The 21,345-nt window shown below is 35.3% G+C and overlaps 1 protein-coding gene across 1 annotated transcript in view; it reads left to right on the forward strand.

Moving 5' to 3' along the window:
• Positions 1-21,345, forward strand: part of LRP1B (LDL receptor related protein 1B) — a 1,967,638-nt gene that overhangs the window by 935,636 nt on the left and 1,010,657 nt on the right. The window contains exons 25-26 of the mRNA XM_007946050.1: positions 320-565; positions 20,023-20,220. Coding sequence (XP_007944241.1) covers positions 320-565; positions 20,023-20,220 — 444 coding nt within the window. The remainder of the gene's footprint in view (positions 1-319; positions 566-20,022; positions 20,221-21,345) is intronic.

The raw sequence follows: 21,345 nt of genomic DNA on the forward strand, positions 1-21,345 counted from the left end.
AAGTAGATTGCCCCATCTTCCTTCCGAGGAGGGGCTGGTGGGTTTGAACCGCCAGCCTTCTGGTTAGCAGTCAAGTGCCTTAGGCACTATGCTACCAGAGCTCCTACTCCTGTTATAGAAAATTAAATTTACTCATTTGATGAAACTTCCATCATCCTCATTCAATCCCTGGGAAAAAAGTAAAACAAAAAGGACTTCCTAATATTCATTTATAATATCTTGGCTTTAGTTTGAGGCTTAGAGTATTGAGCTCAGCAATTAGTGTTGACCTGATGATAACCAGTTCAGTGTGTATGATCTAAAACCTCCCCTTTTATAGATGAATGTTCCCTGAACAATGGAGGCTGTAGCAACCACTGTTCTGTTGTTCCTGGAAGAGGCATTGTGTGTTCCTGCCCTGAAGGACTTCACCTCAAGAAAGACAATAAAACATGTGAAATTGTGGATTACTGTAGTAGGCATCTCAAATGCAGTCAAGTTTGTGAGCAGCACAAGCACACAGTCAAATGTTCGTGTTACGAAGGGTGGAAGCTGGATGTGGATGGTGAAAGTTGCACAAGTGTTGGTAAGTAGATGTTTTGAATGTCTTGTTCTAAGTAAGAATAAGTCTTTAGAAAAGAAAAATAAAAGCACCTTCAGGAAATTTATAAAAGCATTCAACTAATTGTCAATTAGTTTATTCAACTTACTTGAATATGATGTGTCATTTTTAGATCTATTTTAAAAAGTATTGGAGAGAAAAGATTGCCACAGTCTTTACCATTACCATCCTTCAAATTGCTCTCTTCAGATTATTTTTTGCCTTAAGTATATTCTCATCAGTTCACTCCCTTGGTGCTTCATATCTTATGCTCTAAAGCATTTATTTCTCTTTGCAAATATTTTAGAAACTTCTAAAGCCTGGACCTGCCCACAGACTTCCAATTATTACTTCTAATACTCTAGAAAATAACTCCTTGAACTGTGTTTGCCCATTTTCTAATTATGTTTAAAAAAGTATTCTGTTGATTCTCTGAGGTGTTATTGGACAGTGGGAAAAGATAATGAGAGTATGGAAATCTAACAGATTTAAATTCTAATCCTGCGTCAGGAACACATTAAGTATAAAACCCTAGACTGGTTTCATAACAGTTCTTGAGCCTCAGTTTTCTCATCTGTTAAAGAACAATGTCTATTATAACAATCTTTCCTTTTCAGAATGCTATAGAATAACATGAAACACTTGTTACTGTACATCCCACCCACCAGGCGCTTGAGGAATGATGATCTCTTATTATCTTCTGAAGGTTCTTAGAGGGCCATGGATAGAATTGAAGGTCTCTATGAACTCTTTTGAGGAAAATATTATACTTTTACTTCTTTGACCTCAAAGTGAAATAGCATTTCTTTCTATTGTGAATGTAGGACACACAAAACATTAGCAATAACTATGATTTTGTGTCCAATAGAATAATATAATTCATATCACATTAAACTTTTTGTAGATATCTCACAGTATCACCTATGTGATTTCAAAAATGGGAGTCTTTAGGCCTAATGCTAAATCTTATCTAATGCATTACTAAAGAAACATATTTTACAATATCCAATTTTTTGGAACTTTTTTTTTTTAAGTTTGGCGGAATTTTTGCAGAAAAAATTAATTTTCCATTCAAAAATTTATATACATTTTGTTTCTTGGCACTGGATACAGTCCTTGCAATGTTACAGCACTCTTCCCTCTTCCTCCCTGGGTCCATTTTTTCCATTTATCCTTCCTGCTGCTACCCTCTTAGTCTCATACAGCTGATTGTCTCGTATGGTTGAGGAACATGTTCCTCCCCGGTGTTATTATTCACTTTACAGGACTATCTATGATTTCACTGGAAGTTGATCCCCACTGGTGGATTCATTTCCAGGCTTGAAGAGTTTCTAAGGGCCACAGTCTTGGGGATTCCACCAGCCTCTATCAGACCAGTAAATGTAGCCTTTTTTCATTACTTTGAATTTTGTTCTACCCTTTTTTTTCCCCTCACTGTCTTTCCTGGACCTTCTATTGTGATCCTGATCAGAGTAGTTGGTAGTGGTAGCCAGGCACTACTTGCTTCTTATGTTCTCATGCTACTGGCATGCGTGCCAAAGGGACAGGGAGGCCACATCTTCTGACCTCCTCTAACCCCACAAGAGGAAGACAGAATCAACATCAATAGCCCAAGGCCTGTTCCTGAGAGGCCAGACATGCTGCTTACCTCCTGCCCTTTCACCAACCATTCTTCCTGCAGCACCCACCAACTCTTTGCTGGGTTCGATAATTTGCTGCAGTGGCTACACAAAACCACAGATTATGGATTTTTTTAGAGAAGCAACAGGCTACAATTCAAGTTCAGGAACACGCTCAGTCTCTCTCAGCCCACAGTCTCTCAGCTGACAGTCTCATCTCTCCCTCAGCAGTGTGTGTCTCTCGGGTCTCTCTCTCTCAGCAATGCATGTCTCTTACATCTCTCAGCCAGCAGTGAGAGATCCCTTCTGCCTCTGGGAGGACTCCTTTTGAGCCTGGCAGAGTGGCCAAACTAACCAATCCCAACATCAGGATTCTGTATACCTGAGAGCGAGCAAACTTCTCAGAAAATTGCTTTGTGCTGCTTCCAAAAGAAATACCCCAGGTGGTTAACTTTAATACTTAGGAGCTACTCAGTTGCTCACAGCCAATTCCACCATAGAGTTTAAAAAGACTTATGGCTAGAAAAGCTACACTATTTAATTTATTATACTGCATGGGGGAGCTCTGGTAGCATAGTGCCTAAGGCACTTGACTGCTCACCAGAAGGCTGGCGGTTCATACCCACCAGCCACTCCTCAGAAGGAAGGTTGGGCAATCCTACTTCTGTAGTGATACTGCCTCGGAAATCCAAGGAGGGGTCGCTATGAGTCGGGGCTGACTCCACGGCAAACAACAACAACTTACTGCATGGAGGCTGTAGTTGATGTGGTCCATAAGTTCTTTGGACTAATTGTTCCCTTGAATCTTTGATTTTCTTCACCCTTCTTTTCTTTGGACTGGTGTGTGTGTGGGGGGGGGAGAGATGAATAGTTGCATCTTAGGTGGTGGCTTGCAAGCTCTCAAGCCCCTACTTAAGTTTGTTTTTCTTTTTTTTTTTGGAGAACTGTATTCCAACCTATTTGATTTTTTTTTTTTTTTCAGAACCTAAGTATACATTTCTTTAACTGATTTATACTTTTTAATACTTTGTAAGAAAATTTCCACAGGTTTCATCAGACTGCTAAGTGGCTCTCATCCTAAATCATCTTCATTTTGTTTCTTCTATTTAGATTATACTTTCCTTTTTTCAACTATAAATATTCAGGATATTATGTGAGACCTAGCTCAAATCTTTCTTCTTAATGAAGTCTCCTTCCAAATACTCTTATACTACATTTATTTCTTCTTTCTGTCTAGATATATGTTTCCTGTCAATATGTGTTTACATTTTAATTTGCTATTTTTTATTCGTATTTATCATCTTTTATTCCTTATATCATCAGTGAAATAATATGCATCTTGAAGTCAGAACACAAGTTGTAGATTTTATTTTATTGTTTATGTAATATCTATATCAATCTGGGAAAATGATCTATAATCAGTGAGCATTATATTTTTTGCAAGCAATGTTAAATTTTGCTTTTTGTTTGGTAGTTATTTGTATGTGTGTTTACCAGCCATTAAAAATTGAGTGTTAAAGAGATAAATTCAGTACATATGAATTCCACTCATTCTTTTCCAAGATTCATAGAGCAAATTGTCCTGAGAGACTGAAAAAAATAGTTTGTTTTGATGATCAAAATAATTTTATTCACATATCTGTTTAGAAGGAAACAACAGATCAATTTTGACCTTATATGTATTTACAATCATATTTTACATGAGAATTTCGCTTTAGACCTGTTTTATGGATACAGATGAGAAAAAAAATTGACTTGTTTGGAATGGTTTTGCACTCCAGGATAGTTAACAACAATTTGTAGTCAATATTGCAATATTGGAATAAGTAATCAATTTCAGTGATAATTCAGTGATAATTCTGCTAATGGAATTGGCTCATTCTACTTCAAGCTCCACCAGCCACTCCCCGGAAGGAAGGTTGGGCAATCCTACTTCCGTAGTGATACTGCCTCGGAAACCCAAGGAGGGGTCGCTATGGGTCGGGTCCGACTCCACGGCAATGGTTGCATTTTTTTTTTTTTTTGTACTTCAAGCTCAGAATGAAACTCTAACAGTATCATATCATTTCTCCCTGTTAATGTTACTATATTTCACATGTGGATTTTTAATTTTTTTTGCAATATGAAAGTTAAGCAAGGGAAGATGAAATGAAGCATGGGAGATCAAAGGGCAGCATTTGAACAGTGAGAAAGTTAGGCAGGTGAGATAGGAAGGGAATAGGGAATGGAAAATCCCAGGGAGGAGGTTAGAGCAGAGCTGTTACATGGTAGGGATTGTAATCAGTGACGTAAAACAATATGTATATGAATTGTTGAATGTAAAACAAATCTGCTTTGTAAAATTAAAATAAGTTTTTAAATAGTGAAGGAAGGGTATATTTTATCTCTTAGAATTAATGTGAAGCTTTTCCTACATGAAGAATTTAACACGAAACAGTCTACCAAATGAGAGTGTCAGCCTTTATATAGTATTTTCATATATATTATATATAGATAGGCTTTGTTTTGATATTGAAAATTATTATTTGATCTAAACCATTTTTTAATATATTAAAAAGGCTTTATTTTATATTTGAATCACTTCTTCTCTTTTGGGAAAACCTATACAGATTCACACTGCAATAAAAATAAATTGACTAATGATTATTGTATTTAAAAATAAAATTTCTTTGTTTGCTCTTTTATTTATTTTCCCCATTATTCTTAAGTTGCTTTCCTCTTCTTAAATTGTGCCTTTTCTATTAAATCCTTTGCCTGTGCTTATGCTTCTTGATATTTAAAATAAAGAAATAAAGAGGAATAGCAGTCTTTATGCTTCCAACTAGAGCCATGCCTCCCTTATTCTCTTTTGCCTTGAATTATCCTATCCAGTTCTCTCATATTTTATTTCTCTACTCTTTCTTTCCTGAATACTTTACAATCTGACTTTCCCTGAATCTCTGAATTGATTTTATTTTCTTCAAGTTTGGTCCTAATATCTTACTAATTGAAACAAAAACAAATGACCTTCCTTAAATACTACTTCTTTGATCTTTATTTTTATTTAACATAGCTTATAAATCTGATTTTTCTTGCATATCTCAATATTTTATCAGTTACTTCCATGTTTTTTCTTTAATTAAGAATTTATTAATCATCTTCTCCTGATGTATCAGTTTCTTTTTTGTATGGACACACAGAATATTGCTTTTGATTGTATTTGCTTTTTTTTTTTCTAAGCTGTTGGAAAGAACGTTATAGGATCGATTTTTTTTTCATAACCTGAATTCAGGTTAATTTTCTCACCACTATTTTTATTTGTTCCTATTCTCTCTCTTTTTTTCTTTTTTACTTTTAGATATTTAAATTGTATTTATTTTTCATTTACATCATTCCATTAGGAGAGATTGTGGATATAAACATAAACATGCATCACATAATGATCAGCTTTCATTACACTGTGCGCATTGCCCAAACCTTAGTTTTCATGACTATGTATAATGTACTGTCGTCGAGTCAGATCTGACTCCTAAGGACCCCTCCTTGGGTTTCCAAGGCAGTATCACTATGGAAGTTGATTGTCCAATCTTCCTTCCAAGGAGTGGCTGATAGGTTTGAACTGCCAGCCTTCTGGTTAGCAGTCAAATCCCTTAGGCACTATGCCAACAGAGCTCCTTTTACTATGTGTGTTGTTATGTGCTGTGGAGTCAGATGCGACTCATAGCGACCTCTCCTTGGTTTTCTGAGGTGGTATCATTATGGAAGTAGATTGCCCAACCTTCCTTCTGAAGAGTGGCTGGTGGGTTTGAACTTACAGCCTTCTGGTTAGCAGTCAAGTGTCTTAGGCACTATGCTACCAATCCCTTGAAAAACTCCTTTTCACTCTAAGAGCTTCCGCTATCACTTCAAAACTGATTGCAGTGAACTTAATATCTTCAGCCGCTCCCTCTTTCCTATCTCATTCTACTTTGCCAATTATCACCAGAGTGGTTCATTACATCACTTGGCTAAAATGATAGTCTTCCTTTTCTTGTAAGTGGTTTGAATTTTCTCCTACTCTTCTAAGCTTGCAAGCTCAATTTAGCCATAACATTTCCAGTTCTTTGCTGCCTTCTCTCACCATGTCTTAATTTATTTTTCAATGTTGCTTGAATATAGTTTTCCTCTACTAGCAATTCAGTTCATCTGCACCACAGTACGTGTTCTAAGATGATATTGTTATTTTCTGGTTTCTTTAGTTTCTGAGAATATTAAAACTTGAAGGAATATAATATTTTTGTTGGCAAAACAGAGAAGAAAATCTAGATATAGAAAATATGAATTAATGGAATGGCATCAGGTATATGGTGTAGAATCAAGTGATGATAAGCAGATGGTCTACCTTGGGGAGGAAAACAAGATAAAAGGGATGAAATCAGGGAATGAAGCTGTGGGGAACTTATAATTTGTCTATCAATTCCTTTATTTATCTTAATTACACTTCTATAAATCAGTCTCTATTATCCATGATTTTAAAGTAGCAATCATTGAATAAACCTTGTTAAAAATTAGATTGTGTCCCCCAATAACATGCTGTAAATTCTGTCATTATGTCTGTGGTTACAATCCCATTTAAGAATGGTTGTCTTTGCTATGTTAATGAGGCAGGATTAGTTAGAATGTGTCTTAAGTTAATAACTTTTGAGATATGTTGTTGTTGTTGTTGTTGTTATGTGCCATCGAGTTGGACCAGACTCATAGGGTTTCTGAAGCGGTATCACTACAGAAGTAGATTACCCAACCTTCCTTCTGAGGAGTGGCTGGTGGGTTTGAACCACCAGCCTTCTGGTTAGCAGTCAAGTCCCTTAGGCATTACGCTATAAAGGAGATTAAACATGCAAGCAAAAGAAGCAAAAAGTGGTATATAGAGAGATGCTAAATCACATGAAAATTGCCCAGGAGCTGAAGCTCAAAGAGATAAGGATGTTCCTCCAGCATGGACAGAAAAAGACTTGCCCTAGAGCTGGCACCCTGAATTCAGACTTTTAGCCTCCTAATCTATGAAAAACTAAATTTCTATGTGTCAGATCCCCCCACTGGTGGTATTTTTGCTATAGAAGAACTACATAACTAAGACAAACATCAAATCCCTCAGCTGCTCTTCAAAGCCCTCTCTATTTTTGCTCTTATTATCTCTTTAACCAAGTGATTTATCATCTTCCACTGTGGTCTCCACTCCAGCAACATTATTACTATTACAGACGTTAGAAAGTATTGTAAATAGTGTTCAAGAATGTATAGATACATTCACATATATTACTTCATTTTACCCTCTCTTCCATATTCTCCATTCACTCTCATCTATTATCTTCTATTATGATAGTATCATCCATATTATCCCTGAAAATTTTAATTCATACTCTCTTTAAAAGACCCTCCTCTATGAATCATTTCTTTAGTTTAGTTATGATAATGTTACTCATAGCTACTATTTATCAAGCACCTAAAATTTGATAGGAAAATTCATTTGTCACTCACAAGAAACTTGTTAGATATTATTAATACTCTCATTTTATAGCTATTGAAACTAAGACCCAGAAATTTTTTTTTTTCATTTCCCCAGGACTTGTAGTTAGAGAAGTTAGAGCAAGATTTTGAACTTTATTCCTATTGATTCCAAGTTGGGAGCTTTTACGTGTCATCACTCTTTGCTGTGTGTCCCCACATTCCCATAATGCCTTTGAATTGCCTTTGTGTCATGAGCTCATTCCTATCACCACTTGTACCCAAACTTTATTGAAAGATGATATTGAGTCAGATTATATTATAATCCCTAAAATGAAACACAGACAAATTACCCAGCAAATGCTTGTTCAATACAAAAGCTTTCTCTATTTTCTGTGATTGGCACCTCCCTTAGTTACTTAGTTCTGCCCTAACAACAACACAACAAGAAAAATACAACAACTGAGTATCTTTAAAGAAGAGAAATGTATTTTCTGACAGTTCTGGGGCTAAAAATTCAAATGAGAGTCCACATTGATCCTTCTGTGTGCCTCTTCCCTAGTTTCTGATGATTGCTGGCAATCATTAGTGTTCCTTTGCTGCTTATAGATGCATCTCCTTTGTTGTTACACCTAATTACTTTGTTGTCTCCACTTGTGCCTATGTCTCAATGTCTATACTCGCCTTTTTAAGACACCAGCCCAAAAGTTTAGAGATCACCATGCTCTGCGTGTTTTGTTCTGCTGTGAATAGGGTTGCGATGAGTCAGAGACCCTACCACCACCACCACCATGTTCTGATATGACCTTATTAACATAACAAAAGGAAAAGCTTATTTCTAAATAGGATCACATTCACAGATACAGGGATTAGGGCTTTGATATATAATTTTTAGGGACCTCCTAAAATATATATTCTTTTAAAAAAGATTTTTAAAATATATTTTTTGGGGACACAGTTCAATCCGTAATAGATCCTTTTCCTTTTCTTCAACTAATCTTTTACTGATTGCCTGGTTCTTTCTCCTCTCTCTGCCTCCATCTCTCTCACACGTGCTCAAGCTTTCCTTTTCTATTGCTCACTTGCTCAGTTTTGGTCACCACACCCCATGGGTTGAGTTTATTACATTCCTCATTTCTGAGCATAGTGTTGTGATTTTTATTGTTGTTGTTTTTGTTAGGTGCCACTGAGTCAGCTCTGACTCATAGTGACCCTATGTACAACAGAACAAAACACTTCCTGGTCCTGCACCATCCTTACAATCTTTGTTATGCTTGAGCCCATCCTTGCTGCCACTGTATCAGTCAAGCTTCCCATTTTTTACTGTCCCTCTACTTTACCAAGCATGGTATTCTTCTCTAGGGAATGATCCCTTCTGACAACATGACCGAAGAAGGTGAGATGAAGTCTAGCCATTCTCACATATAAGAAGCATTCCAATTGTACTTCTTACAAGACAGATGTGTTGTTGGTTCCTTGAGTAGTTCACGGTACTTTTGGTATTCTTCTCCATCACCACAGTTCATATGCATCAATTCTGTGATCTTCCTTATTCCTTTCACATACACATAAGCTATTGAATATACTATGGCTTGAGTCAGGTGCACCTTAGTCTTCAAAGTGAACCTTTGCTCTTTAATACTTCAAAGAGGTCTTTTGCAGCAGATTTGCCCAGTGCAATACAGAGTTTGATTTTTTGACTGCTGCTTCTGTGGGTGTTGTTTGTGGAGCCAAGTAATATGAAACCCCTAATGATTTCAATCTTTTCTCTATTTGTCATGATGTTGCTTACTGTTTCAGGTTTTTTTTTTTCCTGTTTTCTGTTTCAGGATTTTTGTTTTCTTTATGTTCTCCTTACCACAGGTTATTATTAAGCCTTCTTCTAAACTTGATGCTGCATTCTTTTTCATGTAGTCCAGCTTCATGGATTGTTTGCTAAGCATACAGATGGAATAAGTATACTGAAAGGATATAACCCTGACATACAAGTTTCCTGATTTTAAACCTTTTGATGTCCCCTCATTCCATTCAAATTGCTGCCTTTATTTCATAGATTAATTTTAGTTGTATGAACTAAGCTTTAGACATTGAAAATATCTTTTCCTATTCAGTCACTAATCTATTCAGCTCCTTCATTGTTACCTTTGCTGAACAATCCTTCCAAATATTTATTTTTTTTCCCATATCCCTTGCTGAACTTTATTGCTTTGCTTACTTCTTCTTCTCTTAATGATTTTTATCTCCCCTACACTTAGGTCTTCTGGGCTAAATATTTATTTTTTATTTTTATAATTAATCATTTACTTATTTATGAAATCACATATATTTATTAAATATAATTTTATTAAGAGTCACTGGACTAAGTCCTTAATATACAAAGATGTTTTGCTAAATTCCTTATACCTCTCTCTGTCCCTCTCTCTGTCTCTCTTTCTCTAGCTCTCTGTTTGTCTTTCTCTCCTCCTTCTGATCTTTGTCTTTCTCTCAAACACACAAGTAATTCAGATTTTCACCACTAACTAATGAAAAGAATAGGTGAGTAAAAAAAGAAAAAAGAAAAAAGCATCTGAAATATAAGCCAAAGCTCTGAGAAAAAATGTCCAGAGATTTTCAGGAAGTGATTAAGAGGAGAAGGAGCCCTGGTGGCTCATGGTTAATACTCTACTATTAATCAAAACACTGGGAGTTCAAACCCACCAGCCATTCCACAGAAGTAAAGAATTGGCAATTTTCTCCCAGAGAATGACAGTTCTACTCTGCCCTGTATGGCTGCTATGAGTCTGAGACTCAATAGCACACGACCGTTAAGAGGACAGCTACAAAAAATATTGAGCCTCAAGGAAAATGGGGAACTTCTGGTGACAATATCTTATAAATTCATAACTTTGAATAATACTGGGAAGTCTATCCTGTCCTCTGTTCCATACATTCTAGCACCTTTCTGCATGAACACCACAGTTCAGTAATATTTAACTATCATTCATTCCCAATATAGCTATAGCTGTGTGAATGGAGAAAAAGAAGTAATAATATTTTTTGAGCCAGAGAAATGATAGACCATTTACCACTTCATAAGTTTCTACTGTATAAGGAAATGTATCTGATGATGAAGGCAGAAAAACTCAAATAAATCCTTAAATGTAAGAACAGAAAAGACAGTAAAATCTCTGAAATAGCAAAAAAGGAAACATTGTAACTAGAATATCACTTTTTGTTTGATAATATTATATGTCTGATAAAGAATCAGGAGTTATTCACATTGAATTGCTAGTTGTAGAGTTATAATAACAATTTACCCTGAGAGGACTATAGAGGAACTCTTTGTCTTAGACAAGCCATCTACTGTTTTATAGTCTGTCCCATAAAAATCATTATGGGAACCTATCGTGAGACTAAGAAAATAAAAGAAAGGAGAATTTTACAGAGAATTGTAACCTTCTGAGGACTTTTAAAATGAAGCTTGTAGATGTACTATATGTGAAAATATAATAGTCATCACTATAAAAATGGGAAATTATAATCCTTTTGGTTTTGCACGTAAGCTACCTTTTGTAATACACTTAACACAGAAAAGTTCAAGCCACTTGTATATTAAGAGCATGTTGTACTGATTTGGATTGCTGAATTAAATGACTAATGATAAGAATTAGTATACTGGAAATATTGTTCAAAGACTTTGAAAAGGTATGGCTAATTCACCTTCATTAATATCATTAAAAATGAAGTTTGACCTCAAAACAAGTTAATATGGTTAAGTCAAAATTAAAACAAACCAAAAAATTATTATCTGCAGATATTTTATACAGTGTTTCTTTTGAACTAACATAAAAAACATTATAGATTCTAAAATCCAGGTTTTACAATTTCCCACTAGTTTATGAAATGGCATTTTAGTCATTATTTTTTATGTCTTCAAAGGAGAAATAATAATAAGATGATAGAAATCCTGAAAGTAGAAACATTTGGAAAAGTTACCGAGACTCAAAGTTGAAGTATGAAATAATTTGAAAATTTACACTTTGATCTTTGGTAAACTAGCTTATCATAGTTAAACATTTTCAAATAAATATTTATCAAACACCTATTTTCTCAACACAACTGGACTATAGTTAATAAAAGAACTTGAAAAGCCTTTTAACAGTTTTAATAAAATAGTTGGTGTAAAGGTCAGTATGAACATGTCTGTCTGTGTGCATTATGTATACCTGTGCCTCAAACTTCCAGTCAGTCCTAAGATTGCTAAGGAATGAGGCATGTATATCCACTGGTATCAACTATCCCCTTGGGTGCTATGTTCATCTGTGACTGAGCTGGATACATGAAACACTTACATGGTGTAGGCAAAATGAAAGTCCTTATTATTATTAATAGAAAGCAAACTGTAAATAATAACAATCCATTCTTAAGAGGAGAATCATTTCCCCTTCCCCAGATTACCCATTCCATTCTTTTGTAACTAGTCAGATGCACTGTGGTTCAGGTCAGATGTCATCGCTGCCTCTGCCTACCACCACACCTGCATGGTTCCTGAGGTTTCTGCTCTGTCACTGGGCCTGCTGGCTCCTGCCATGCTACATGGGCCTGCAAGGCTCTCTTGCCACCATGCTGGGGATGGCGGTCAGTGGGGCACACTCAGGCTTCTCTGCTCAGCACGAGCAAGTGTGACATCTCTCTTAGCTCTATGGGTAGCTGCCACTGTAGGGAGACCCATGCATAGGATGATCTGAGACAGCCCCTGAACAGGACACACTCAGGCCTCTGCCCTGCAGGGGCAAGTGTTACAGCTTTTTTAGCTCCATTGGCAAGCCTCCAGCCTGAAGGTGTTCAGCTCTTGTTCCATGGCCACTGCAGTTGCCTCACCCTATGACCCAGCAAGCTCACCACTGCCATCTCTCACAGTCTTCAGTGTTAAAGCTCTCTCTTCTGGGTCTAGGAGGTTCTCAGGGCAGGGAATCTGGGTTCTTGATCCAAAGGACTGCTCCACTCCAGACTCTTCTTTATGGCAGTGAGCTTTCCCCTGAATCTCTGGGTCACTGGCCTTTGTGTAAGGACACCTTTTGTAAATTTTAATGCATGGCCCTCCCACCACAGCCACAAATGACCCTTGGTGGACTGCAAGTCACTCAACATGCATAGTAAACTGATCAATCCATTGCAAGACTATATCTCCACAAATTATTTTTGGAGAGTTAGAAGACCATGCTTAGAAAGGCCATACAAAAGCAATTCCCTGAACCATAAAGTTATTGTTCAGAGACAAGAAAATTTCTTTTAACATTTTTTACATTACCATAAAATTTTTCAAACTTTTGTAAAGTATATTGAAAAATATATTCACAGCTCATATTTTTTTTAAAATGTTGAGAATGTATTATTGATTCTTTAAATAATTTTCTAAAAGTAGTGAAATATCCTGGGCCATCTTCTCGTCTATCTTTACACATCCTTTCTGAACGTTCTCAATCATCATCTATACACTATTAACTTTTTATAATGTATATTTTTCCGTGTAAATCATTTTAATTTTTCTATTTAAGATATTTTCATTTTAAAACCCATTAATATTTACTAAATATTTTATATTTGTATTATTAAATATTAACTTTCTATTTTGGTTCTTGATTTAAAATCTTGCTTTAGAGACTCTGAGAGTTTTCTATTTTATACATTTAAATTTCTGCTTTTTCTATTTAATATCTGTGGAATTTATTTTCCCTTCAGTGGAGCTTTGTTATCCTATTAAATAAAAGTATTATTCTTATAAATTCAATTAATTTTAGATTTTCTTTTCTATTTCAATGATATATGTTCTAGGTTTTCCCACTTAGTTGATTAGAACCACTGTACTAACCCTTTTGACTAACCAACAAGAGGAAAGAGAGTCCTCAGGAGAGAAAAGAGGACTATCTAGAGCATTTTGGTCATTTTATTATTTTGTACACCAAGTGGGTAAAGCGAGGCATGATGGTTAGATGCATGTATATGTTTGTGATTATGTTTCAAACCAAATTGTTACTGGTGATTACCTTTGGGAAGTGGTGTGCAGGGAATGATGATGAACAATTTGCTTTTTAATTTATACCATACCAAAAAAATCAAACTCACTGCCATGGAATCGGATCTGATTCATAGCGACCCCTCCTTGGGTTTCTGAGCCAGTATCACTACAGAAGTAGATTCCCCAGCCTTCCTTCCAAGGAGTGGCTGGTGGGTTTGAACCACCAGCCTTCTGGTGAGCAGTCAAGTGCCTTAGGCACGAAGCTACCAGAGATTCCATTAGTATATTTAAAAAAAAAAAAAAACTTCAAATATAGTTTTAATAAATCAAAATACCTAAGAAAAATTTATTTTTTAAAAAAACAGAAAATCTAATGAAACATAATTCTGTTTGTATTTCTTCCTCCATTTCCAGAGATAGACACTTTTGTGAGATTGGAATATCTGTTCTATACATATTACTATAGTCTGTGTCATTAATGAACACACATTATTATTGTATGTGCTTATACATTTACACAAATGAGATACAACATGTACTTATCTTGAATTAGCCTTTCTAAACACACAAATATGTGTTTGAGATTTATTCACAATGTTTTATATAGATTTGAGTATTATCTTTTAACAGCTATATAAAAAGTTGACAGTTTTATCAGTCCTCTCTTATATCTGCCATTTAGGTTGCTTCCCAACTTTTTTTTTTCACATAAAACTCTATTGTAGTGAATGTATAATTGTGCATTGCACTTGTGCAAATATGCACAAGCTTCTTTAAATATATAGTTGTGTTGAACAATGAATTCAATATATCTGCACCTTCAGTTCAACTCTATTTTTGTGAAATATGTCTCCACAATGGTCATATAAATATATGCTACCATCGATAGTTTATGATAGCTCTTGATTCTCCAAATCAGTGATAACTCTAGGTAATATAATGGATAAAATGCATCCTACTACCCTTACTAGCTATATGTCTATTATTTACTGAACCTCCCTTTTCCTCTATTTCTTCCTTTGCAAAATGGCATTGATAATATCCCCCACTTCCTACGGCTTTATGAGTATGGCATAGGTTGGTATTTGTAAAAATTTAAGAATTAATCTGTAGTAATCACATAATTTTCAGACTGCTAAATTATTGTTCAGTATAATGGATGTGATCTTTTTTTATCTCAATTGATATTTCTCTGATTTCCATATGCTTATATGTCACGTACTTATTTCTCTGAATTACTTGTTTATATCATACCATTTGTCCAGCATGCATCTTTTGGGGTGGAGTGTAAGTCTTCTTCACATATTCACATATTAACTCTGAAAATCATATGCATCAAAAACTTATCACAGTCCACAGCTTATTTAAGTCTGCTTATAATATCTTTGTCATATAGAACATGTAAATTTTTATGTAGTAGAATATACCAAGCCTTTTATCTATGACATATATTTATGACATGTTTTAACAAATTTTTCCTACCTGGAATGTCATAGTCTCATCATTGTAGAAGTTTTATAGTTTTGCTTTTCTCATTTACACTTTTATTCCAATTAGAATTTATGTTAATATGTGGTATGAGGTAGATGTTTATTTTAACTTTCCTCCAAGTGAAGACTAAAACATTCCAGTACAGTATTTTAATTAGTCAAATCTTTCTTCACTGCTGTACAACTTCACTTTTGTCACTTACCAAGTATCCAAACATTGGTGGATGATCTTGGTTCTCTTTTTGTTGTACCAGTCTATCTGATTTCCCTAAACAAATACCACAGTATATGAAAGATCTTGATTACAGAAGATCTCAATGAATGCAAGATACAATTATAAATTAAGATATTATAGGTTTAAATATCTGAATATGACTGATCATCAGCATATTCCTGTTCCAATCAGCTTTTCTCTTTCACATTCCCTTTTAAATTTTGGGGTCTCCCAGTAAAGACCACAACAAAATGTTACTGAGATTAATATGGGGATTGTATTTATTATATAGAATAATTACATATATATATATTATATATATTATATATTATATATATAATATATATAAGCTGTTTATTTTATCTATAACTAGAATATTGCCTTTTATTTATATTTTTCTTTATTCATTCCAAAACTGTAATTTAAAACATTTTACATATTCTGTTTTATGTTTTTCCTTGATAGCCTTTAGATCTTATTGTCATTCTGAGTCATCCTTTTTTTTTTTTTTTCCCAATTACTCTAATTTTTATTGCTGGTATACAGTGTGAATATGTGTTAAACTTCTAGTTAAAAGCTCTAATGGTGTAGTGCCTAAGGCATTTGACTGCTAACCAGCCCCTCCTCGGAAGGAAGGTTTGGCAATCTGCTTCCGTAGTGATAATGCCTTGGAAACCCAAGGAGGGTTCGCTGTGAGTTGGATCCTACTGGACAGCAATGTGCCCTTTTACTTGTCAACCTTGGGCATGTCAGCCTCAGCAGCCAACAACTGAATGAAGAAGCCAGCAGCTTCAGTCAGCTGGAAACAGCGGGCAAAGCTGAAGCCCAAGGTTGAGGGGTTTTCACCCAGCCCCTAGAGCCTGACATTTTGAACTTGGCTCCAAATTGTAAGAACAAACTCCTGTTTGATAAGGCCATCCCATTTGTGGTATATTCTTGTCAGAGCAGCACTCGGTAACCAAAACACCATGGTATTTTCAGTTACCTCATATGCATGTGAAAGGTGGACAATGAATACAGAAAACCAAAGAAGTGTAGATGCTTCTGAGTTGTGGTGTTGATGAAGAATATGGAAAGGACCATGGACTGCTAAAAGAACTAACAAATTTGTCCTGTAAGAAGTGCAGCCAGAATGTTCCTTGGAAGTAAGAATGGCCAGATTCTGTCTAACCTACTTTGGTCATGTCAGAAGGGACCATTCCATGGAGAAGAATATCATGCTTGGTAAACAGGAGGGTCAAAGAAAAAGAGGAAGACCCTCAACAAGATGGAATGACACAGTGGCTGCAACAATGGGCTCATTGTATAGCATGAATGGTCTCAGGTATAGGAACAATCGTGAGGCTGGCACAGGACCAGGCAGTGTTCTGTTCTATTGAACATATGGTTGCTATGAATCAGAGATGACTTGAAGGCACCTAACAACAACAACAAGGGAAAATTATAAACCAAAGGATGGAGGACTTTCTTTGGAGCTGAAATGTCACTAGCTTCAGCACATGCTGAGAAATGCCCAGATTTCTTTTGGTGTAACATAATTCTGGTCCCTTCTGCTATGTAGTAACTCTTAGTCTTTTGAATAAGCTCTGGAATTACATAGTCATAACAATTATTAAAAAATTTATTAAGATTTTACTAACTGTTCAGGTTTTTAATTATTATTATCATTTTGTTCTGATAACTCAGTGGGTTATAAATTTTGTAAATGGAAAAAAAATAAAAAGTAAAACAAAATTGATGATCAGAGAGAATTAGTAAAATCTTCAAATTTAAACAGCTAATTGTTAGCACAACCATATCTTAAACCCATATTTTCTGACTCCAAATCAATTTCTTTTTTTTTTTTTTTTGTATAACACAGTTACCCATCTATTTATATCTGCTATGAGGGAGGTCTGGTGGCATAGTGCCTAAGGCATTTGACTACTAAACAGAAGGGTGGCAGTTCAAACCCACCAGCTACTCCTTCAAAGGAAGATTGGGCAATCTACTTCCATAGTGACACTGACTTGGAAACCCAAGGAGGGGTTTCTAAGAGTTGGTCTGACTCAACAGTAGTGAGTTTGGTTTGGTTTTGACCCACACATCTGGTGGCAGTTACAAAGACTGTGGATAGAACAGCCATACCAAGTCACTCACTACACCAGACCTAGTAAGAGCAGAGTATGAAACAAGGGCTCCTGATCCAGAATGAGCTATTAATTGTTTTAAACCAGGGCCTTGAAGCAATTTGAAAGTGTTCAGTCATGGCCAGTGGAAACAAGGGCAGTGTGTACATTGCATAGCAACCAAATGTCAGATTTTGACCCAGTAGGAAACAGACAGCGGTGTCCCACTCAAAGATGGCAGCCTACCACTTGGCAATTGGCTGCTATGTTTGATCAAGGCACTGCTGCCTGTTTCCTTCTTAGATCAAAATCTGACACATAAGAGATTTGGTTGCTATGCAACATGCACACTGTTTATGTTTCTATTGGCTATGATTGAACCATTTAGGCCCAGTTTGAAGTCCTGTTTTAAATATTGTGCATTCAACCTAACCATTTTCTTTGCTTTAAAAAACGTGAAAGTTTGGATTTTAAATAGCATGCTTATTGTTCTATTGAGAGTTGTTTGGAACTTGATATTTTGTAACTTGTGTGTGTGTGTGTGTGTGTGTGTGTTTTGTATCAGTCATATAATGTGCAAGAAACAACACAGTTGTTGTTGTTGTTGTAATGTGCCCTCAAGTCAGACCCGACTCATAGCGACCCCTCCTTGGGTTTCCGATGCGGTATCACTACAGAAATAGATTGCCCAACATTAATCGCTGTACGCAAATGGCTACCACAATATTCATTATTTTTGTTCACCGTCTGCAAGTATTCTGAGCAATTCTTGTCTTGACTGAACTCATTCTCTACAGTCAGCTGCAAGTCAAAAAAAGTGGTTCTATTGATACTGACTGGGCTCTATTCTATGACTGGACAATAACTAGCTATCAGGTAGACTAGAATAGACTTAGTTCTTCTCCACATTTCTTTGCTCAAAACACATTTATTCTAAGTGCTGGGCAGAGCTACATAACGTGGGTTCAGATCGAGTAGGTGAAAAAAATGAGTGACTGCCTCACATTAAGGCCTACTAGCCTAGTCTAGTATTCTTCTGAACCCTGGTGTTAGGTGTTGGGGATACAACAATGAACAAAACAAAAAATATATAAAATCCAGTGAGGGAGATGGATGAGAAATGAGTAAATATTTATTTTAAAACCATAATTTAAAATAAGAAATAGATTATTATAATACAGGATAATAGAGATGCTTTTTAATTAGGTATCTGGCCAGGAAAGACTTCTTTGAGGGGATGGCATTAATAAGAACAGTAACCTGGTTGCAATTACCAGCAACTCAGTTCAGATTAAGTTGAATAAATAGTATGAAGCACACTGGCTTACATATTCAAAACATGGAGGATTGAAAAGGAGGAATTAGTTTCAGGGATTGCTGAAACTAAGGATTGAATGTTCTTAGTCCACAGTTTCACCATAGGTCATCACTGCTTCATTCTATGTGACTTTGTCCTCTTCTACTACAATATAACTAACAAACTTATTCAAACTCCAAGAACATGACCACCAATAACACTGGGCTTAGAGTTCTGTGACCATAGAAGAAAAGAGAGAGACTCTTTCCCCTCAACTTGAAAACTTCTCTGTAAATTTTCAAACCCGTTAGTCTGATTGATGTCTCACATCCTGTCCTTGAGTTAATCACTGTGGACAGGAAGGCCCTGGCAGACCACAATCAGATCTGCCTAGACTGGGGGTATGACAATCAGTTTCTCCAAAGGAAAGTACAAAAGGGTGACACTAGCATGAAAACAAGGAACAGAAGTTCAAACGTCTGGTTGGTCAGTAGTCCCTTCCCAAAATATGTATTTATCAAGCAGAATTCATGCCTAGCTTATATTAGTATTTCCAGCAATAATTAATGGATGGCTTAGAGCATTCTCTGAGTGATAATATAATTTCTAGCAACTTTCAAGTACTGAAACATTCTTTCAGGTACTTAAATATACATTTTTAATCTCAAGTATGTTTTCAAAGGTTCTCTGCTTTCTCCCCACTGAGATCTGATCCAGGCTTCAAAACCAGTGGGGAATAGTATAGCTGTGAGGTTTTTTTTGGAATGTGGAAAAACAGCTTTTCACTCTGTAGCTGTGAGGCAACAACTCTCTTTTGTTGTATCTTTTTAACACAGTGTATTTATAAGTGTATGATGGGCTAAGAGCAGTAGAGCTAGGCTTGGACATCTCTTAGCAATTCCTTTGATAGTTTTGACCTTTAGATTTTCAACTGAAGCCTTGAAAAAAGTAGAAAAAAAAATCACAATTGGCCATCTTATTACAACAGCTCTTTAATCAGAATTAGGTATATGCAAATCCAAGGAACAAAAACATATTTTTACTTTATTTTCAGTTAATATACATATAAAACTAATTTTTTCAAGTGTCTATAACATTTTGAATTAAAAAGAAAGTGCTCTTTTAATGACACTGAATCATATAATAAATAATTTTTTTAAAGAAATGCATTTTTACTGTAAACAATTTATTTCATTTGCCAAAGTATATAAATATTATCATAAGCATCTTTTAAAAAGCACATTTAATTTCAGATCCTTTTGAAGCATTCATCATCTTTTCCATTCGCCATGAGATCAGAAGAATTGATCTTCATAAAAGAGACTATAGTCTACTTGTTCCTGGATTGAGAAACACAATAGCACTTGATTTTCACTTCAATCAAAGTTTACTTTATTGGACAGATGTTGTGGAAGACAGAATCTACCGGGGCAAGCTTTCTGAAAGTGGAGGTACATCTCTTTCCATTTTGATTGATTGTTTACATTTTTAACAGAAAATACAATGCATTGTAATAAAAATGAACTTGTATTAGCATCTGGTCCTTTGTTCTTTATCTGCTTCCTCAGATATGTAAAACCAGAGAAGTCAGGTATTTGTATTAGTAGAGTTGAGCCAGGGGAATAGCCAAGTTCTATGCCATCACATCAATTTTGTTCTGGGAATTGGTGGGTATATGATGAAGAAATGTATTCACAGAAAAAAAAGAAAAAAAAAAAAAAAACACTTTAATCTACACCCTTATATTGACTTTCAGGGAGTTAAAATAACTTTCTGTTGTTGTCATTGTTACCATCTCTCAGCCTAACTGAAAGAAATAATAAAGCTAATTGTTTCAAAGATAATTAATATGAACTAAATATTTTCCCATAATTTGAACTACCTTTTTCTAATTAGATCTTTTTTAACTAGCAAGATTTTGAGATTATATATGCATTTTGTTGTTGTTGTTATTTGCCATTGACTCAGACGTGACTCATAGTGACCCCTCCTTGGGTTTCTGAGGTGGTATCTATATGGAAGTAGATTGCCCAACCTTCCTTCTGAGGAGTGGCTGGTGGGTTTGAACCATCAGCCTTCTAGTTAGCAGTCAAGTGCCTTAGGCACTATACTACCGGATCTTGAAAGTATTGGATCTGTTTAATATTAAGAGTACAAGGAATTTCTATCAAACCTTTAATTCCTCTGCAAATCACATTAGCAATTTTTGAAAATAGTCTGATTTAAAATACAATATAATCATGATTTGTGAATTTATGTTCTGTCTAATAAGATGGTGATTTAAAATAATAAAATTAAACCAATGGAATCAAATGGTTTGTTTAAAGTCTAATCTTTAAAATGTCTAACAAAAACCATCAGCAATGTTCTAAACTATTATGGTCCCCTAAGAAGTACTATCTGTTAGAAAAGGTGTATTAAAATGAAATTTTAAAAGAATTCTGAAAGAAATTAATAGATCTATACATATCAATGATGATGGACATTATTTTTTTTTCCCCAGATTACTTATATTTTCTTATCTTAATGTATCTTTATTAAATCTCTCAAGGTCAAGGGAGAGAGAATGTGTAATT

The sequence above is a fragment of the Orycteropus afer genome, unplaced genomic scaffold (genome assembly GCF_000298275.1).
Source record: "Orycteropus afer afer isolate SDZICR_OR568_19922 unplaced genomic scaffold, OryAfe1.0 scaffold00148, whole genome shotgun sequence".
Lineage (NCBI taxonomy): Eukaryota > Metazoa > Chordata > Mammalia > Tubulidentata > Orycteropodidae > Orycteropus > Orycteropus afer.